The sequence below is a fragment of the Chrysochloris asiatica genome, unplaced genomic scaffold (assembly GCF_000296735.1).
Source record: "Chrysochloris asiatica unplaced genomic scaffold, ChrAsi1.0 scaffold00077, whole genome shotgun sequence".
Taxonomy (NCBI): domain Eukaryota; kingdom Metazoa; phylum Chordata; class Mammalia; order Afrosoricida; family Chrysochloridae; genus Chrysochloris; species Chrysochloris asiatica.
The window spans coordinates 10,858,047-10,878,621 of NW_006408595.1; the positions used below are offsets into that span (position 1 = coordinate 10,858,047).

A 20,575-nucleotide genomic window follows, 5' to 3' on the forward strand; every position below is an offset into this window, starting at 1 on the left:
TTGTTGAAGGATTCTCTAGGCATATTATTAAATGATGCAGAAAGCATCAAAAGAAGATGGAAGGAATACACAGTCACTGTACCAAAGGAAATGGTTGATGTTCAACCATTTCAAGACGTAGTTTGTTTTGTTGTTTAGTACCGTGGAGGCAGGTCTGACTCATAGTGAGCCTGCACAGGGATTCCAAGGCTGTAAATCTTTATAGGAGCAGAAAGCCTCATCTTTCTCCCACGGAACAGCTGGTAGTTTCGAACTGCCAACCCTGAGGTTAGCAGCCCGATTCATAACCACTCTGCTGTTAAATTTGGAGTTTCATATTTACATGCTTCAGCAGAATAACCTCAGGCTTTGAAAGACAGCATTGCAATCCTAACTCTGCCCTGTGTTTAATTGGAGTCAATTTAGTTGCTGTAACGAACTCCAAATTACAGTGGCTTAACAAAATAAAAGTTTATTTGTTGCTAATGTCACCGTCAAATGTGGCAATCCTGTTTGGCACAGGATTGGGGTGTGGGGCTCTACACCTTGCAGTCATTCATGACCCCAGGCTTGTACAGTGACTCTGCTGTATTCAGCATGTAGTGTCCAAGACTGTATGTATCAGCATAACTGGCAGGTGTGACAGCTAGAAGGGTGGAGAAAGCTCATGCACATCTCCACCACTTTGTCCTGGAATGACTACATCAATTGTGCTCAACGTTCTGTTAGTCAGAATTCAGGAAGGTGGAAAACGTAGTTTTGGCTGGTAGCCACTTCTAGCAGGAAATCCATGCTTTGAAAGAGACATACAAATCTTTGGCGGACAGTGAACTTTTCTTTGTCCCAGCCACACAAGTGGCTATGTGACTGGGGTAAATTTTCTTCTCAATATTCTTCTAATATTTTTTTAGATGCTTATTTTTTCCATATTTATAACTTTCAAATTGCACTGCATGTACTAATGGTGTATCATAATTTCATGGGCTGCTTTTTCTTATTGGTACATAAAATAATGGCTCATCTTACAATCAATAATGTTAGATTCATGAAAATGCTAATCTCAATACCTAGTCCACAGGATTATGGTTAGGATTAAATAAAATAGCATATGTAAATATTACATAAATTCTGGACACATATGTGATGCTAAATACCAGCTCTTGTATTGTTCCCTTTTATTTGAAATTTTCTTAAAACTGTAAGTATGGAGGCATGACTCTTACTCTGTTATTATACAATTTTATCATCTTTACACAGTTTTATGTGAGAGCAAAATAGCTTTGAGTATTTTATCATCTTCCTGTGGACACTGAGATGTCTTCTATGCAGTCTTAGTCACCATCATCAAATATTCATTAAATATCCATATGTCAGTGGAGCTGAATTGAGCACTATATAAAGTAAGTTAAACAGATCTAATCCATTAAAGTATAAAGGAAACAGTTCTGGTTTTAGACAAGAACTTTACTGCCATGGTGAATGGCCCTAGAGCAGCTTACATTATTAATAAGTTCTACATTTGCTTTAGACAGAAACATAGGTCCCCGGGTAGCTCTCATAAATCAGGAGGGGGAGAAAAAAATCATCGTTAATTTTAGCAATCCTTGAACTCATGGATTGATATACTGTGATGTTGGTTTTTATAAGCCATGCCTTGAAGTGTTTTGAGTCAGTATTTGTACATATTACTTCATTTAGATTCCTCAAAAAATTCAAAGCTTGGCTTTGGAGTCACATTTTTATTAATTGAAAAAGTATTTGTGAGTTCTGTCACATCCCCTTCAGGCCTTATTCAGGATATAGGACAACACCAAAGGAAGGCAATTTTTCTTGGAGGGAAATATATTTGTATCTAAATCATATTGAATTCCTAAAGCAACACCAAGATGGACTTTTCCAGTGGCTGAGCTAAAGATTATTGTTAAATATATTTCTAGGGGTAGAAAAATGTAGAAGTGATATGGTTGCAAACATCAGAAACATAATAAAGAAGTAAGTGGTCTCTTATGAGCAAAGGAGAAACATTTTTCGTAGCCAAATGCCCAGTATCATGTAACTGTGTTCCTCCTGGTATGGTGCTGTAGGATCAGCACTGGACTGCAAAACGAAAGGTCGGCAGTTCAAACTCCAGAACCTCCCTGGAAACCCTATACAAGGACATATATATGAGTGGGAATGAACTTGAAGGCACTTAACAACAACAGCGTGTTCTTTTATTTTAGTGAGAACATTTCAGAGACTTCACAGAACCATTTAAAATGCAGAAACCATTTACATTTGGGTTTTACATGGAGATGGTAATAAGTTGTTTCAACAACAAACTCTTTACTATACTTAGCTCATGAATCACTTTGAATATTTTATGCTGGAAGTAACAGAAACCAAACTAAAAATAGCTTAAATGGTTAAAAGGAAATACTGATTTTCTCACTTAAGTAGTCTGGATCCCGCCATAAAAAGCAATGAAATTCTAATACATGCAACAGCATGGATAATCCGTGAAAACATTTTGCTAAATGAAATAAACCAGACACAGAAGGACAAAGAGTATGTGATGCCACTTATGTGAACTCTGCAGAATAGACTAATATTACATAGAGACAAAAGTACTTTAGTGGCTATCATAGTTATTATTGTTAAGTGCCGTTGAGTAGATTCTGACCCATAGCGACCCTGTAGAGAGTTTCCAAGAAGCAGCTGGTGAGTTTTAACCACCGATCTTGCAGTTCAAACGACTTTGCAGTCTGACGCATTAGCCCACGGTGCCACACCAGGACTCCAGCTATCTTAGAGGAGGGAGGATTTCATGCTTAATGGAGCTTCTATTCGGGGTGATGAAAAAGTTTCGGAAACAGAGAGTGATGATGGTTGTACAACATTGTGAGAATGATTAATGCCACTGGATTGCAGAACAAAATGACCAGCTTTATGTTATATACATTTTACCATCATCAACAACAACAATAACAAAAGTATTCTGGATAGGGTTGTTTCTGGGTTAGGTAATTTATTGGCTTCTTGAGGCCATCAAGAATTTAGGTTCATTCCATCCTTCTGCCCTCGATATGATGGCTTCTCTTATACTGGTTCCCCACAGCCATAAGCTGCAGCTCCAGGCATCCAGAGTTAGGACGGGACAATCGAAAACCTTATTTTAAGTGGGAAGAAAACTTTTCTACAGGGCCTTACAAGATTTCCCTTCATAACTCACTGTCTAGTTTATTTTTTAAATAACAGCTTTATTGAGGTTTAATTGAATGCCATAAGATTCACCCATTATAAATGTGCAATTTAATGATTTTCAATAAATTTTTAGATTTGTACAACCACCACCACAATCTATTTTCTTTGCCTCCTGCAAAAGTCCCTTGAGTTTTTTGTAGTCTGATCTTGCTCCTAACACCCAGCCAGCTACTGATTCTGTCTGTATAGATATGTCTTTTCTAGAAATTTCATATAAGTAGAATCATATAATATGCAATCATTGCTTCTATATTATTTCATGTAACTTCAAGTTTTTGAGGCCCATCTGTGTTGTAACATGTATCAGCATTTTATTTATTGCTGTGAACAGTATTCCAATGTATATTTTATCACCAGTCTGAATGGAATTGCCACCATTAACATAGAGCAGTCAAGTTTGGATGTTTTTGTCTTGAGTTACCCAATATCTAAAAAAAGTCAATCTTCTCTTAACCGAGAAGTAGGGAATGTCTCTTTGGCCAGCAGCCAACACTGCCTGGTACAATATACAATTACAAATATCTAAATATTTGATTCATACTGTGAGGAGCAAAGATGTTTTAAACAAAGCAAATTCCCATATAATTCTCCATTTCCTTCAGCTCATTTCTGTTAGTAAATGCTTCCTTCTTCATACTTCCTTTGGGCAGCACTGCTAACAAGTGGCAAATTTGATTTCTTTTGAATTTTGTTTTGTTTGACACTTGTCTTCCTTCAGATAGAGATGTTCATAACTAAGTAATGGCATAATTGAGATAGTGAGTAAGAGCGTGGAAAGATCTATATAGCACACAACAATGTTGTAAAATTTGTCCTCAATACGTTTTACTTATTTTTTTTTTTTATTACCAGAATTTATTCCTAGAGATTGGTAGAATATTTATTTCATAGAAATTAATGAAAAGTTTATATATAGAGATTTAAGTTTACATATGTAGTAGAAGAGTGTAGCCAATGAAGACCACAGAAAAGAGAAAAATTAATGATCAAACTAAATTATATCCAGACTTACAATTATTGTGAGAGTTGGCTAATTGATTATAGACCCTGTGAGTTTTTAGCCTTTTTATCCGTTGTTTCAGATGATCATGTGGCTAGACCTGTTTGCTTAGAAACTGGATAAGATGTGTTTGGAAATGATTAAAGTTCTATTATGATGAACACAATACCTCATTCCATTCACTTAGGTCTTACATTCTGTAGTAAAGTTTTGTAATAATGTTCGTGAAGACCTTGTACATTTTAACGAACTATTCTTAGTTGTTTTTTTTGTTTTTTTTTTTAATGTGGGGTGTTTTGTTTTTTTTTTTGCTGTTGTCAGAAGAAGGATCTTCTGACACTGTGGCACAGTGGTTAAGCATGTATGTGCAAACCAAAAGGTCAGCTGTTCAAACCCACCAGCCACTCTATAGGAGAAGGATGTGGTAGTCGGCTTCCACATCTCAGAAGTCCTATGATACTGAGTACTTTGAGTCAGAAACTTGATGTCAATGGGTTTTTTGTTTTGTTTTTGTTTTGTTTTGTTTTTTCAGTTTTTATTGTAATTGAATGATAGTTTACATGGGAGAATATCAGTTTTACACTGATACTCATTGTTTCATTGCAATGATTACAATCTCCTCCACGCATCATCATTCAACAGTATTTGCTTTTGTTCCCTCTGGGTGTTTTTGTTTTGTGTTGTTTTTTGGGGGCAGGGGGCTGGTGTACATAAAAACACTAAGGCATATATAATAATTTACACCACCAAAGGGCACATTCTGCAAGCCTGCATCCTGGCTGCCAGCTCTCAGTCCCTCTCTTTCCATGAATCTATAGAGTCCTCAGCTGCTCTCTCTCTCCATGTCCTCATCTCTGCCTCCATCTCTGATGTCACTTTCTCTGAATAGGGTCCCAAATTCCGCTCATGCTCTTCTCCCTTGATGGTCCTAGGGTCGTCTGTTTCTGGACTGTAAGATTAACTGCTCCCCAATTTTTGTTACAAAACTTCTACCTTTACAGTTGTGACAGTCGCAATTAGTCATGATAACAATTACTCACTATTGAATCATACGAATCTTATCCCCATCTCTTTTAACCAGACCCATCTAGACAAGATGAAAACTATTCAGTTGGGACTCTACCTTCCCCCGCACACTCTTAAACTAAACTCCCTCTTGAAAACTTGTAAGCTAGTTACTTCGTGCCTTTATTGCCCCCTCATTTTATGTAGCCAATGTCTAAGTTGCCTATCCCTTCAACCCAGTATACAGAGGGGAGAGGATTGACACTTGATGTGAAGATTCCTTCCCTCTCATTTGGTATTTTGAGCTACTACAGCCATAAATATAGGTCAAGTTTATCAAATTGTAGCAATTTACACTTGTTTCCTTTATCAAAAAAATTTTTTTAAAAATCTTTCTCTTGTTGAGTTCTGATCATCAAGCCATCAAGGCTAGGTCAAATAGGTACATCTGCAAGTTTGGGCGCTCTTGTGCATCTCTATTCACTTCATATCAGCTGGATGCTTCACTTTCAGCTCTAGCCCTCCGTGGCTGTGTCTTTGTCCATGGGCTCAGGAGTCCCCAGGTCTCACCATACTTAGGACCAACCAGTCCTTCCTCTTCTCTCTCTCATCTCCAGGTTAACAGGAGTCTATGCAATATGGTTGAACTCAGCCCATTTCTTCAATGCTGCCTTTCCCCCTCTTCCACTCACCAGCAGACCAACAAGGTTGCCAACAAGCTTACATGCCTGCTCATGTGTTCCCTTTGAGTTTCAGTCTTGGAGGGGGAAATGGGTGATTTTTTTAAGGGGTGAGGGGCTGTCAAGAACATCCACAATTGCAGTTTGTGATTGACTGTTGTGTGTAAAAGATCTTTATATATTCTATCTAGTAGCCTTTACAATTTATTTTAGTTCTCAGGCTTCTAATGAGTCTTTTGAATTTTCTCAAAAGATCATATTGTCTACAAATGATGAGAGTTTTGTTCTTCCTTTCCCATATATTCCTAGATTGCTTGGAGTTTTTATAGTAACTGAGTTTTAAATTGTATCAAATGCTTTTTTATATCTGCTGAAGTAATCACATGGCATGACTCCTCATTAAGTTGTAAGTCATTAAATGTATGGCTGTTTATGGCTAATAAGATGCCAGGGTTGTATTATTTCACCATACTTATTCAGTCTGTATGCTGAGCAAATAGTCCGAGAAGCTGGATTACATGAAGAAGAACATGGCATCAGAATTGGAGAAAGACTCATTAATAACCTTTGTTATACAGATGATACAACCTTGCTTGCTGAAAGCAAAGAGGGCTTAAAATACTTACTGATGAAGATGAAAGACTACAGCCTTCTGTATGGGTTGCACCTCAATGTAAAGAAAACAAAAGTCCTTATCACTGAAGCAATACCATGATAAATGAAGAGATGACTGAAGTTGTAAATGATTTCATTTTGCTTGAATCCACAGTCTATACTCATGGAAGCAGTAGTCAAGAAATCAAACAACGTAATACATTAGGCAAAAAAAAAAAAAAAAAAAAAAAAAACTAGGACAAGGCCTTTTTTAAAGAGTTCAAAAGCAAAGATGTCAGTGTGAAGACTAAAATGTCCCTGACCTAAGACATGGTATTTTCAATAGCTTCATATGCATGTGAAAGTGAAGTATGTATCAGTTTTTCTATGGTAATGAAGACCATAGAAGAGTTGATACATTTGACCTATGGTGTTGGAAAATTAAAAGTGCCATGGACTACCAGTTGTTGTTGTTGTTGTTGTGTTGTTTTTAAGTGCTGTTGAGTCAGTTCTGACCCATAGCAACCTTGCATAGGGTTTCCGAGAATGTAAATCTTTACAGAAGCAGAAAGCCTCATCTTTCTCCCGCAGAATCGCTGGTAGTTTCAAACTGTTGACCTTGAGGTTAACAGCCCAACTTGTAACCATTATGCTACTAGAGCTCCTGTGAACATCTCGCATATACCAGTAGAACAAATAAATCTGTGTTGGAAGAAGTACAGCCAGAATGCTCCTTCATGTCTCATATTTTGTATGTATTATCCCTAGAGAAGTACATCATGCTTGGTAAAGTGGAGGATCAGCGAAAAGGTAGAAGACCCCCAATGAGATGAATGGGCACAGTGACAATAGCAATGGGCTCAAGTGTAACCATCATAGTGAGGTTGTCCAGGGTCGGGTAGTACGTTGTTCTGCTATGCGTAAGGTAGCTATGAGTTGGAACTGACTCAGTGGCACCTAACAACAACAATAGTGTAGATAATCCAAATTCCATTCATTATTAGCTTTAACATGTAATGTAAAAGTTTTATAGTCATTAGCTTCTTAATTATATTCATGTTGTTATTGTTGTTAGGTGCCATTGAGTCAGTACTGACTCATAGCGACCTTATGCACAACAGAATGAAACACTGCCCATTCCTTCACTAACCTCGTAATCGTGGCTACATTTGAGCCCATTGCTCCTGCCACTGTGCCAATCCATCTTGTTGGGGTTCTTCTCTTTTTCTCTGACCCTCCACTTTATCAAACATGATATCCTTCTCCAGGGACTGGTCCCTCCTGATAATATGTCTGAAGTATCAAAGACAAAGTCTCTCTATTTTGGCTTCTAAGGAACATTCTGGCTATACTTCTTCCAACACAAATTGGTTTGTTCTTTTGGTAGTCAATTGTACTTTTAATATTTTCATCCAATGCCATAACTCAAATAAATGCATCAATTTTTTTACAGTCTTCCTTGTTCATTGTCCAACTTTTACATGTATATTTATGTTAGTCCTGTATTAAAATAATTTACTTATTTATAATTCACTAAATTGAAAAGTATTTGAGATCACATACAGAAATGTACAAGGAGCTCTGGTAGCATAGTGGTTATGAATCAGGCTGCAAACCTCAAGGTCAGCAGTTCGAAACTACCTGCTGTTTCACATGAGAAAGATGAGGCTTTCTGCTCCCATAAAGATTTACAGCTTCGGAAACTCTATACAGGGTCGTTATGAGTCGGAACCAACTCCACGGCACATAACCACCACCACCACAGAAATGTACACATGATAAAACTAATTAGATTAGGAAATCAGGGTGAAAAATATAAAGTCAGAAAAATAAAATGGCATATAAACAAAATACTTACTATTGTAAATAAGTGCCTGAGTTGGTTACATATATTTAAGCATGCTCTCCAAGTTCTTTCTTATAGCATTTCTGAAGAGCCGCGGGTGGGTTTGAACTACTGACCTTGTGGTTAGCAGACCAATGCTTATCCTACTGTGTCACACCATAAAATTTTGTTCAGAAGTTGGAGGTAAACTACAGATTTGCCTTTGAGCTTCCTAACAGTCAAAGAAATCCAGTGTTCTCTCTGAAGATGAATTTATTCCCTATACTCTTATATAGGAGGAGCTCTGGTAGCGTAGTAGTTATGAATCGGGCTGCGAACCACAAGGACAGCAGTTCAAAACTACCAGCTGTTCTGTGAAAGAAAGTTGAGGCGTTCTGCTCCTGTAAAGATTTACAACCTCGGATTTACACTCTGCACAGGGTCTCTAAGAATTGGAACCGACTCCACGGCACACAGCCACCACCACCATTATACAGAGAAAGCCATGATTGAAGAGCCTTAAAACTGTTTACAGTTTTCCAAATTGAAGAAATAAATGAATGATAAAAGAGTGGTATGGAGAATCTGAACAAAATAAAAAGATTTCCTGGAAAGGACACATTTGCTACAAATCATCTAAAAATTACAAAATTAAGACTCAAGATAGATTCAGATGAGATCATTTTAACTAGTGTTAGGTAGTTTTACCTATCTAGACAATTTGTATACATTTTCTTGTACTAGGGAATGAAATTAGGTTTAACCTTAATTCTCTAATATTTTGGACTGAGGCAGGGAGTTTGTCTTTTTATTTTTATCTTTCTTCCTTCCTTTACACCCTATTTGATTATACTAAGATTATAAGTTAAGAGAATAAATTAAATTAGAATCTGCAGCTTCAAATTACAGCTATGAAATGTGTTGCTGGTATAAGCATGTTTGGGTTTAATTTTGAATATTCAGCATAAGAGTAATGAATCCAAATCTTGCTTCTTATTTCCAAAATAAGAATGGCCTAAACTTTAGAAGCAGATAAACACAAGGATCATGAAACCCTCAAAACTAAAACCTCGTTCTTTCATTTCAATTCACTGGGTCCCTGAACAACATAGTCACAAAGATTTGGAATAAAAAACTCTTTTTCTGATTGGTCGGTGTGAGATCTGGCCTTAGGTTTGAATGAAGATGCTGGTACCCGCAGTCACATCTCACTTATTTAAAGGATCGTCTTGAAGATTGAGAAGAAGCAACTATGCCTAGTTCTCTCAAAGGGCAAGCTTGAAGGGAGGAAATAGTCACAAAAGAACAATGGCATGTATACACATGTACATGTTTGTGCATTGTCTGTGCGTGGATACATACATGTGCTGTTCAGGAAAGGTGTGCCCTAAAAAAGTCGTATTTCTTAATCATTCAGGATAATAAGCATAATCAGTTTGCTTGCTAAAAATAGATTATCCAGGGGTGACTGGACAGCACTTAACAACAACAATAGCATAGAAGTCCTGGTGTGACACTGTTGGATAAGGCGTTGGGCTGCAAAGTCCACTTGAACTGGAAGGCTTGCAGTTCAAGTTCACCAGCTGCTCCTTGGAAACCCTATACAGGGTTGCTATGGGTTGGAACCCAACTCAATGGCACTTAAAAACAACAACATAGGGTAGTGGTTATGAGTCGGGCTGCTAACCTCAAAGTCAGCAGTTCTGTAGGAGAATGATGAGGCTTTCTGCTCCCGTACAGATTTACAGCCTGGGAAACCCTGTACTATGGGTCGCTATGGGTCAGAACCGACTCGACAGCACATCACCACCACCACCACCACCCCCTTACCTACTGAGTCAGAACTGCCAGAGGAATTGCCCAAGAATCTACATTTTAAGCATTCTCTCAAAGTTCTTTTTAAAAGCAGGTATATATGGCAACCACTGCATTAAAATGTTTACAGTAGCTATCAAAGCAGTGGCTTGTGGATGATATTTTTTTCTTCTTTGAAAATTTCAGTTTCCAAAGTTACTATAATGAACATATTTGTCTTTTTTAATTAGACAAAAAAATGTTAATTTAAAAGAGAAAAAGTTGGAAGTGAACTTCAGCTAAATATTCACTCCCACTGTGCCCTTATTGAAAATGCTCAAAAAAAAAAAAAAAAGAAAATGCTCATCTGTTATCTCTGTCCTTTAGTGAGCATACTTTACCCATTGAGTTAATTCCTCATCAGGTGGGTCCACTAAAATTAAATGTTTTTTAACATGTAATTCACCAGAAAGTGAATTTAGATTAAATTCCGATTAAATGATTGATTCTGCTTATCAAATCTTTTTGAGCACATGATATAAAACTAATAAATAGCACTTAGAGTAATTAGACAGTAATTTTTTGCAGAAGTTAAAGTGCCTTATTAACTTACTGCATCTTAGTTAGGTTTATCAAAAACTAGTTTAAAACATAATGACAGAACCATCAGTTCTTTGACTAAAAAAGTTGTAACAATATTTGACATTGATCTCTACATATATTTCATTAATCTCAATTGATTTGTGCTTTATTATCAATCACCACAGTGCATTCAACACTTCTAGTTCTTAAATATCACAACTTGTGCTTTTTATGCAGAAAAAGCTGGATGACATGAAGAAAATAGTAGAAATTGATATTTGTAATCAGTATTACTACTGTAAAATTCACAAGTCAGTCCTTAATAACAATAACTTTATTAAGCTAAATGAGATGTGTAATTTAAGGTACTTAGGGACAGAAAGATTCCTTAATTAAATGCTAGTCTGTCCTTTTAGATTTTGATCGCTTTATTCTTTATTTTCTCTGATAGCTTTATTAACCTCTCAAAAGAGGTATGAATAAAAATCTGGCTTCTAAATGTGATAGGTGCTTTCGTTCTTTTTCTCTTGGAACACCCAATATCGCGCTCCAAACCTCATACACATGTTTTTTGTGATATACATGGTTCCTCAATAATTATAGCCACTTTGGCTTAATTAGTTTTGGTTTTACTAGAAAATCGGCTAAAAAAATAGATCTGGGTTGCAATACAGATGTATTTGTTCCTCTAGTTATATAGAAATTTGCAGCTCAATTTAATTTATGACTGAGCTTTTTTCAGAGCTATTGAGACTAGAGTAATCATTTTGTTCTGCCAACTACAGATCATAGACTATAGAATATAGTTTAGCTTTTCATATGTAAGGTTTTCCAACCAAGGCACGAGATAATTTTTAGTTAAAAATTATGTGACCTCAAATATTCATTCATTTATTCAAATATTCACTCAAATATTCAGCAAATATATATTGAGCTATGGCTATGTTGGGAAATAAGCCATATTAATTATCTTTCATTCTTAACATGGAAAGACAGCTCTGTCATAATTTTTTAAATATCAAGGACACTGTTAACTTATCCAAGTATAAATTCTACAGTGAAGATGATGACTTCATATTAAAAACTTAAGCTGTCTTTTCTTAAGTAAGCAGTCCTTTCCTGATATGTTCCTATTTGATAAATCTAGCATTTATGTTAATTTACTTTAGCTACCTAACAAGCCAGGAAATCTGATTTGATTATTTTTTTTTAGTATTCCACTGGTTCTTTGTGAATTGCCATGACAAAGGAAAATTACAAGAACCGTCATATTAAAGTAACACCAAGGTGACATATTAACATGTTTAAGCAAATAAAATGTCCTATATTTGATTCAACTGTTTAAGAATTTATAGTGGTAAAATAGAGGGCATTCTAAACCAATTCGAAGGTCTACCAATTATCTTGAGAGAGATCAGGTAAATATCTCAGGAGCTCTTTGTAAAGAACTACATAAGAACTAAAATAGAATAAATCAGTACAACCTTTCTGGAGGGCAGTATGGCAATACATATTAAAGAATTCAAAATTGCATACACTCCTTGATTTAACAATTCTGCTTCTAGGACTTTTCCCTGAAGAAGTAATAATAAACGCACAGGTATTGCTCTACAAGGATTTTCACAATAGTGAAAAATTAAGAACAACGTACATATCCAATCATTTGAGATTGGTTAAATAAATTACAGTTCATCTCTATGATAGATAAACTGTTGTATCAAGCTATTAAGATGAATTGAAGAGAGAAGTATTTCTAATGTTTCCTGCATCTATGTCGTTCACATGGGCTATGCATTCTTACCAGTGATCTCCCTGTTACCCATAGAAATGGGGCCAAAGAGGGGACACACAAAGATGTGTTCAGATCCTTCAGAGAATGAAAAGATAAAGAATCCCATTATCTTTCAATTCTATTTTTCCACGAACTTTTTAAAGCCCCCTTACACATATCCATTTGAAGCTCTGATGGCATTGTAGGAAAAGCACTGGACTCCTAACTATAGGGTCAGCAGTTCAAACTGTCAGGCACTCCTTAGGAGAAAGATAAGGCTTCCTGCTCCCATAAAGATATACAGCCTCAGAAACCCTAAGGCTACTGTGACTTGGAATCGACTCAGTGGCAGTGGGCTTGGCTTTTAGGTTTTGTATATCCATTAGATATCAAAGGAAATGGTCTAAGGATCAGGACAATTCAGTGCCAAAATAGAAGAGTCAACCAGGGAGAGGGCTGAGTGGCTCAACTTCATAGAGTTCCAATAAAATGGTCCGTGGTATTAGGGAAGTTAGGGGTCAAAGGATGCACAGTATGGAGACAGGTTGAGATAGGTTGCCTATTCTGTTCAGATGTTTGCATTAAAATGGAAAGGAGGATCTCTATGACCTGCAAACTAGATGGTTTTTGGTTTGAGTTTAAGATTAAGGAAGTTGAACACGGTTGAAGACAAAGATAATAAATAATGATGACTAACATTTCTACAGAGTTTATTATATGCCAACCATCATCTGAGTACTTTATACCCATGGTCACATTTAATCCTAAAAACAATTCTGTTGTTAAGTGCTGTCCAGTCACTTCTGACTCTTAGAGACCTTATATAGGATTCTCGAGTCTGTAAATCTTTGCCAAAACAGAAAACCTTACCTTTCTCCCACAGAACAGCTGGTAGGCTCAATTCATGGACCTTGTGGTCCACCGTCTAGTGCTACTCCCACTGCGCTCCCCTAAAACAACTCTAGGTACAACTATTTTTTGTTCCAATTTTGAAATGAAGCCATTGATGGTTTTTGAGTTTAAGTAATTTGCTCAGTGTCATAGCGCTAATAAATGACAGAACCAGGATTTGAATTTTGACACTGTGAACCTACCTACTATGCTCAGGAGTAAGGAAGAGAAAAAACCAATACTGCAAGAGCAAAAATCCTTGATAAGGTTCAGCCTCAATGTGGAAACACCATAGAGAAGAAACCATGTCTAATATGTACTATTCAGCATATTATCATCATGGTAAATACATTTAATTCAACCAAAAGAGGAGGAGTTTGTGTTTGGTATGTTTGAGGATAGACTGCCTCCCCATTGGATGGGATTATTCTGAGCTCTGTGGACTGTACCCCTTTTTGTCATCTATAATTCAGACTCTGAAATGTCTGGAAGTCACTTCACTGTCCGGATGTCCCTTAGCTATCTGGTGCTAACACATTCCAGAATGAAACTGCATATTTCCTTCTCTGTTGTATATCATAATACCCATAAGTAAAAGCTCATGGAAGTTAGTTTTGGAACATAGCAAAGGGGTGCCCAGTTGCTACACTGCAATCATTTAAGCCCCTTCAGTCTATTCCTGCAAAATAGGCAAAACCATTGATTTACCATCCACTCACTGGTTACATTCTAACTATGTCATAATGTTTAAGTGCTAAAGATACCAAGGTTTAAAAAATGGGTGGCTTAGTTGAAGAGATGGCAGAGTCATAGAAGAATTTAATTTTCTTAAGGATGAGAAACATCTGAGGTGTTGGTTGGCTGAGAAGCAATGAAGAAACAAGAGAAGGTACTGCGGAAGTTAACATGAGAAGAGGTATGAAAGGAAGAAATATTGTGACAACATTAAGTAGCCCAGCTATTGACAGGTAGAAAGAAAGGAACCTGCAGTTCACAGTAAGAGGCGGCCACTTTTCTGAAGGATGCCTATCAGGGAGTTAGGTGTCCAGCTTGAGGAGCACTGTGGACATTTGGAACAACTTACTGTAGGGTGGCTAGAAGCCAGGAAGGAGACACTGTGCATGATGGGAGTCTTGAATTTGTAATAAAGCCATTTAACACAGTTTGTGATTTTCCCCACTAATACTTAAGCTTAAAATACATGCTAACCACAGGACAAGTCCTTCTTTTGAGTGATTTCCCTTCTTTTTCTAACTTGAAGGACATTTGTGTACAGGAGTGAAACTCCTTGGGCCTGAGCTGTTGCTTTCTAGGTGTAAAATTATTCCTGACTAGCTCAAGAAGACACAGACGATACATTCATGGATCCTGCTTTTGACTTGTTTGCTAGTGAGCGAACCTGGGTCCCTGCCCTCTTGTGCAGAGGATCAGGGTCTAGAGGGGAGATCTTGCTTAGACAAGAAGCAGAATGAGTTGGTCCTTCTTTGAGTTGACACTGGAAATTTGGCAGGTCAAGGCTGCAAAAGATAGAAAAATTACCTGTATTGAAGAGATGGCAGAGAGTCCCTGGCTTAATGAGAGTTAATGGTTAAGCACTTGACTGCTAAAAGGTTAGAGGCTCAAGTCCACACAAAGGCACTTCAGAAGCAATGCCTGGCAATCTACTTCCAAAATATAAGCCACTGAAAACCCTGTGAATCCCAGTTCTACTCTGACACACATGACTCACTATGAATGAAAGTTGACTGGATGGCAGCTGAGCAGAAATGATGGGGGTGGAGACGTGGGCAGTCTCTCTGGGAGCAGAGGGAAGGCTGCCTGCCCTTCAAGTGGTCCTCAGGCTCATCTGACTCCGGCAGTGCTAGGCAAATTGTTCATTTTTAGGGAAGTTGTAACATGTGGCTGATTTCTTCTCCAAGTTACTCTTGTACATTTCATTTATAGCAAGCAAATAAATGTGTTCTATTTGCAGAGCTCTTAGAACAGTATCTAACATATGATGTAAATACTATAAAACTATTTATTAAATAAATAGAAATAAAGTAATATTCTGTTTCTGATACCTACACAAAGTATGTTAGGGATTCCACTTAGATTTAGCCAGTCAAATACCAGTTTTAAGTGGTTACCAGGAATGGGCAGAAAGGAGGAGAAAAAGAGGGGATCCTTGTCACCGAATTGAAGTTGTGAAGGAAGTTGAAATGGCAAATGTTTGTTACATACATGTTTGTTGTTAAGTGCTGTCGACTCGATTCTGACTCACGTGATTTTCTGTACAGTGTTTCCGAGGAGTAGCTGGTGGGTTTGAACTACCAACCTTGTGGTTCACAGTCTAGTACTTATCTTACAGCACCACACTAAGTGTGTTCTTATATCTTTTGACCCTTAGCCTTCTTTAACGTCAACTGACAGTGGTTGTTAAGTTCCATCGAGTCAGTTTCAACTGATAGCAACGCTCTATAGGGTTTCCAAGACTGTAAATCTTTATGGAGTAGAAGGCCTCATCTTTCTCCCATGTAGCAGCTGGCAGATTCTAACTGCTGACCTGGAGGTTAGCAGCCCAATTTGTAACCCACTACACTGTCAGAGGAGTCCTGGTGTGGCACTGTGGGTTAATGCGCCAGACTGCAAAGCCATTTGAACTGCAAGATGGTTGGGTCAAGCTCACTAGCTGCTCCTCAAAAACCCTATACAGGGTTGCTATGGGTCAGAACTGACTCGACGACACTTAACAACAACAACAACAACACTGCCAGAGCTCCTTAGCATCAACTACTTGGCATTATTATTGGGTGTTTTCCATGTGTTAGCATTGCCCATACCACAGCAGCTCGTACTTCCACGGTCTCTTCAGATTGAAGTCAGATGTTCCCTGGGGAAAGTGGCCCAACTGTCAGGCTCTCTGCATTACCTTTCTTTTATGTTAACTGATGCTTTTCTGAACGTTCAAACTTTGTTTTCATCCAGCTTTGTCAGTTGTCTTTAGTGGTGGGTTGGTTCAGTATACCTTCTGCTAGGACTGGTGCTGGTGGGTATGTGCCGTGGAGTCGGTTCTGACTCATAGCGACCCTGTACAGGGTTTCTGAGGCTGTAAATCTTTATGGGAGCAGAAAACCTCATCTTTCTCCCATGGAATGGCTTGTAGTTTCGAACTGCTGACCTTGAGTTTCGCAGCCCGATTTGTAACCACAATGATTGTTGTTTTTGTTGTTGTGTGTCGTGGAGTCGGTTCCGACTCATAGCGACCCTGTACAGGGTTTCTGAGGCTGTAAATCTTTACGGGAGCAGAAAGCCTCATCTTTTTCCCACAGAACAGCTGGTAGTTTTGAACTACTGACCTTAAGTCTCGCAGCTTGATTCGTAACCACTACATTACCAGAACTCCTTTCTGCTATAACTAGGAACGGGAATTCTAGTCTAGGTGTTTTAGGTAGTTTAACTCATGTAAACCTCCTGAGTCAAAGGCCATCCCGCACTGAATGTGTTCAATCTCATCTGATCTCAAAAGCTAAGCAGGTTGGACCTAGTATTTGGATGAGAGACCACATGAGAATACTAGGTGCTGTAGACTTTTAGAAGTCCTGGTGTTGCACTGTGGGATAATGTGCTGGACTGCAAGGTCAATTTGAGCCTAAAGGTGGTGGTTCAAACTCGCCAGCTACTCCTAGGAAACCCTATGCAGGGTTGCTATAGTCAGAACTGATTTGATGGCAATTAACAAAACCAAAAAATCCTCATGAGAACCTATAAAGGTAAGTACTGAGATTTTCTTTGCAGGTGAGGGAAATCAGGTACAGAGCATTTATGTTCCCAGCCAACAGTCATAATTAATTAATGAAACCTGAACATGAACCCAAGTGGTCTGGTTTTGGAGCTTGTCCTCCTATTAATTAACCCCTGATTTCCTTCTTCTAAAGGCAGTAAAGCTGCTTCATCATCAAAAGACCTCTTTTAAAAGGTTAAACAAGTCTACACCTGAATATGCTTCCCTTCCAACCTAGGGTTGTTGTTGTTATTAAGTGCCATCAAGTCGGTTCCAACCCATAGCGACCCTGTATAGGATTACCTAAGAGCAGCTGGTAAGTTTGAACTGCAGATCTTGTGGTTCAAAACTGACTTTTCAGTCCAGCACATTAATCCACAGGGCCACACCAGGACTCCAATCTAGGGTACCTAGGGAGAATTTAGTGTGGCTCTGCAGGATAATGCGCTGGATCACAAGGTCAGTTTGAGCCACAAGGTCAGCAGTTCAAATCCACCAGCCACTCCTCAGAAACCCTATGGTGGTGGTGGTGTGCTGTGGACTCGGTTCCTACTCATAGCAACCCTGCATAGCAGAAAACTTATCTTTCTTCTGTGGAACAGCTGGAAGTTTTGAACTGCTGACCTTGAGGTTAGCAGCCCAACTTATAACCACTACGTACCAGAGCTCCTCAGAAACCCTATGCAGGGTCACTATGAGTCAGAAACAACTAGACAGCACTTATCAACAGTGACAACAAATATAATCTGGAATTCCTGGGTGATACAATTGCTGATGTTTGATGGATCTTGGCTGAAAGCAGAGAATATTAGAAAGATGTTTACCTATGCTTTATTGACTACGCATAGGCTTTTGATTGTGTGGATCATGACAAGCTATGGACAACATTACAAAGTATGAGTATTCCGGAACACTTAATTGTGCTCATGAGGAATCTGTACCTGGACCAAAAAGCAGTTGTTCAAACAGAACATGGGAACACTGAATGTTTTAAAATTAAAAAAGGTGTGTGACAAGGCTGTATTCTTTCACCATACTTACTCAAATTGTATGCTGAGCAAATAATCCAAGAAGCTGGGTTATATGAAAAAAGCGTGGCATCAGGATTGGAGGAAGACTCATTAACAACCTGCGATACGCAGATGATACAACCTTGCTTGCTGAAAGTGAAGAGGACATAAAACATTTACTGATGAAGATCAAAGAGCACAGCCTTCGATATGGATTACATCTCAATATAAAGAAAACAAAAATCCTCACCACTGGACCCATAAACAACATTCGTGTCAACAGAAAAAAGATTAAAGTTGTCAAGGACTTCATTCTTCTTGGATCAACTATCAACACTCATGGAAGCAGCGGTCAAGAAATCAAACGACATATTGCATTAGGCAAATCTGCTGCACAAGACCTTTTTAAAGTGTTGAAGAGCAAAGATGTCAGCTTGAGGACTAAAGTGCGCCTGACTCAAGCCATGACATTTTCAATAGCCTCAGTTGCATGCGAAAGCTGGACAGTGAATAAGGAAGACCGTAGAAGACTTGATGCCTTTGAGTTATGGTGTTGGAGGAGAATATTGAACGTGCTGTGGGCTGCCAAAAGAACCAACAGATCAGTTTTGGAAGAAGTGCAGCTCCTTGGAGGCCAAGATGGTCAAACTTCATCTCTCATACTTTGGACATATTGTCAGGAGGGACCAGTCGCTGGAGAAGGATATCATGTTTGGTAAGGTGGAGGGTCAGAGAAAAAGAGGAAGACCCCCAATGACATGGATTGGCCAAGTGGCAGCATCAATGGACTCGAGTGTGACAACAGTAGTGAAGTTAGCCCAGGATTGGTCAGTGTTTTGTTCTGCTGTGCATAAAGTTGCTATGGGTTGGCAGAGACTCGATGGTACCTAACAACAACAACAACAAATGGTTAACACATTCAAAAGGTTAGAAGGTCAAGTCCACCCAAGGACACTGCTGAAGAAAAGCCTGGCTATCTTGCTTGCTAAACATCAGCTATTGAATACCTTATGGGCATGCTTCTACAAAGGGTTGCCGTAAGTTGCAGTCGACTTGATGGCACCTGGTTTTTTAAGTGTATTCTACATATTTTTTAATGTTCACCTAACATGCCATTGTGTAGATATTTGTGAGTATTACCAATTAAATTGTTCCCAGTTAATGTAGACTTAGATGTTTATATCTTCATGAATGGGTCAATGTTTGAGGGAGAGAAATTTCTTTGAATTATTCCAGAATTGTGTGTGTTGTTTCATTCCCTTCTGAGCAGATGTGTCTCTTCATCATGTCCAAACTCATTTGTTTTTATTATTTTTTCATAAAGAAAGCTCTGGACTGTGCTGCCTTTGATGAGACTAAAGGCCTTACATATGTTCCAATTTCTTTTGACAGAGAAAAAGACAAGCATATGAGTCTAATCTCATTTGTGATGGCCTGCAACTAGAAGCAACAAGATCAGTAAGTATTGCCCCCCTTGATTACTTGGCTGACCATTGCTCTGTGGAACCTGCCACCACTTGGAATGCTGAATGGTATTCAAAGCATGCAACCTGGCCACACCTTAGCCCTAACCCTGGGAGGGGATAGCTATTAAAATCTGCATTACAGAATGTGTATTTGATTCTGACTAAAGCCAGCAGATCTATAATGCAATAATAAATGCATGTCTGAAAGACTATACAAGGCGCTCTGGTAGCATAACGGGTTACCAGTTGGGCTGCTAACCTCAAGGTCAGCTGTTGGAATCTACTAGCCATTCTGAGGGAGAAAGATGATACTTTCTGCTCCCGTAAAGATTTGCAGCCTTGGAAACCCTATGCAGGGTCACTATGAGTTGGTATCTACTCCATGGCATATAACCACAACCACCTAAAGATTATGCTTCTTAGGAGCTTTTAAACTTTCTTTTATGTATTATATAAGTAATATTAAATATTAGAAAATGTAAGAATAATGAAAATCCTCTGCATTTCAGTTCTCTAGAATAACCTAGTACTTCTTGCAAACTTTTCTTTCCTCAAACATATACATTTTTCTCTTTCAAAAAGTAGAATTATTATTTCACAGCTTTCTGATTTGGTTTTTTTACTTTATTATGAGGTAAATCTATTTCTATATCAATAAGTATCATTCTTCTATGTCTTTTCTATGACCACATGACATGCTAGTGAAGCTATAACAATAAGTTAAGCAGTCCTTTTCGACATTTACAAAAGTAAAAACTTATTAAACTATACAGCAGCACAAGGAAAGTCCTAATGCTTTTATTTTCAGTCCCTAATTCGGATGTGGAGTTGTGGTATAGACTCTGTGGTTAAATGCACTGGACTGCAAAGTAGGTTTGAACCACAACGTCTACAGTTCAAGCTCACCAGTCACTCCTGGAAACCCAATACAGGGTTGCTATGGGTCAGAACCGACTTGATGGCACTTAACAA

The 20,575-nt window shown here is 38.2% G+C and overlaps 1 protein-coding gene across 1 annotated transcript in view; it reads left to right on the top strand.

Annotated features, from left to right (window-relative positions):
- ANO6 (anoctamin 6) overlaps positions 1–20,575 on the top strand; it is a 283,578-nt gene that overhangs the window by 170,863 nt on the left and 92,140 nt on the right. The window contains exon 4 of the mRNA XM_006865322.1: positions 19,530–19,595. Within this exon, the coding sequence (XP_006865384.1) occupies positions 19,530–19,595 (66 nt within the window). The remainder of the gene's footprint in view (positions 1–19,529; positions 19,596–20,575) is intronic.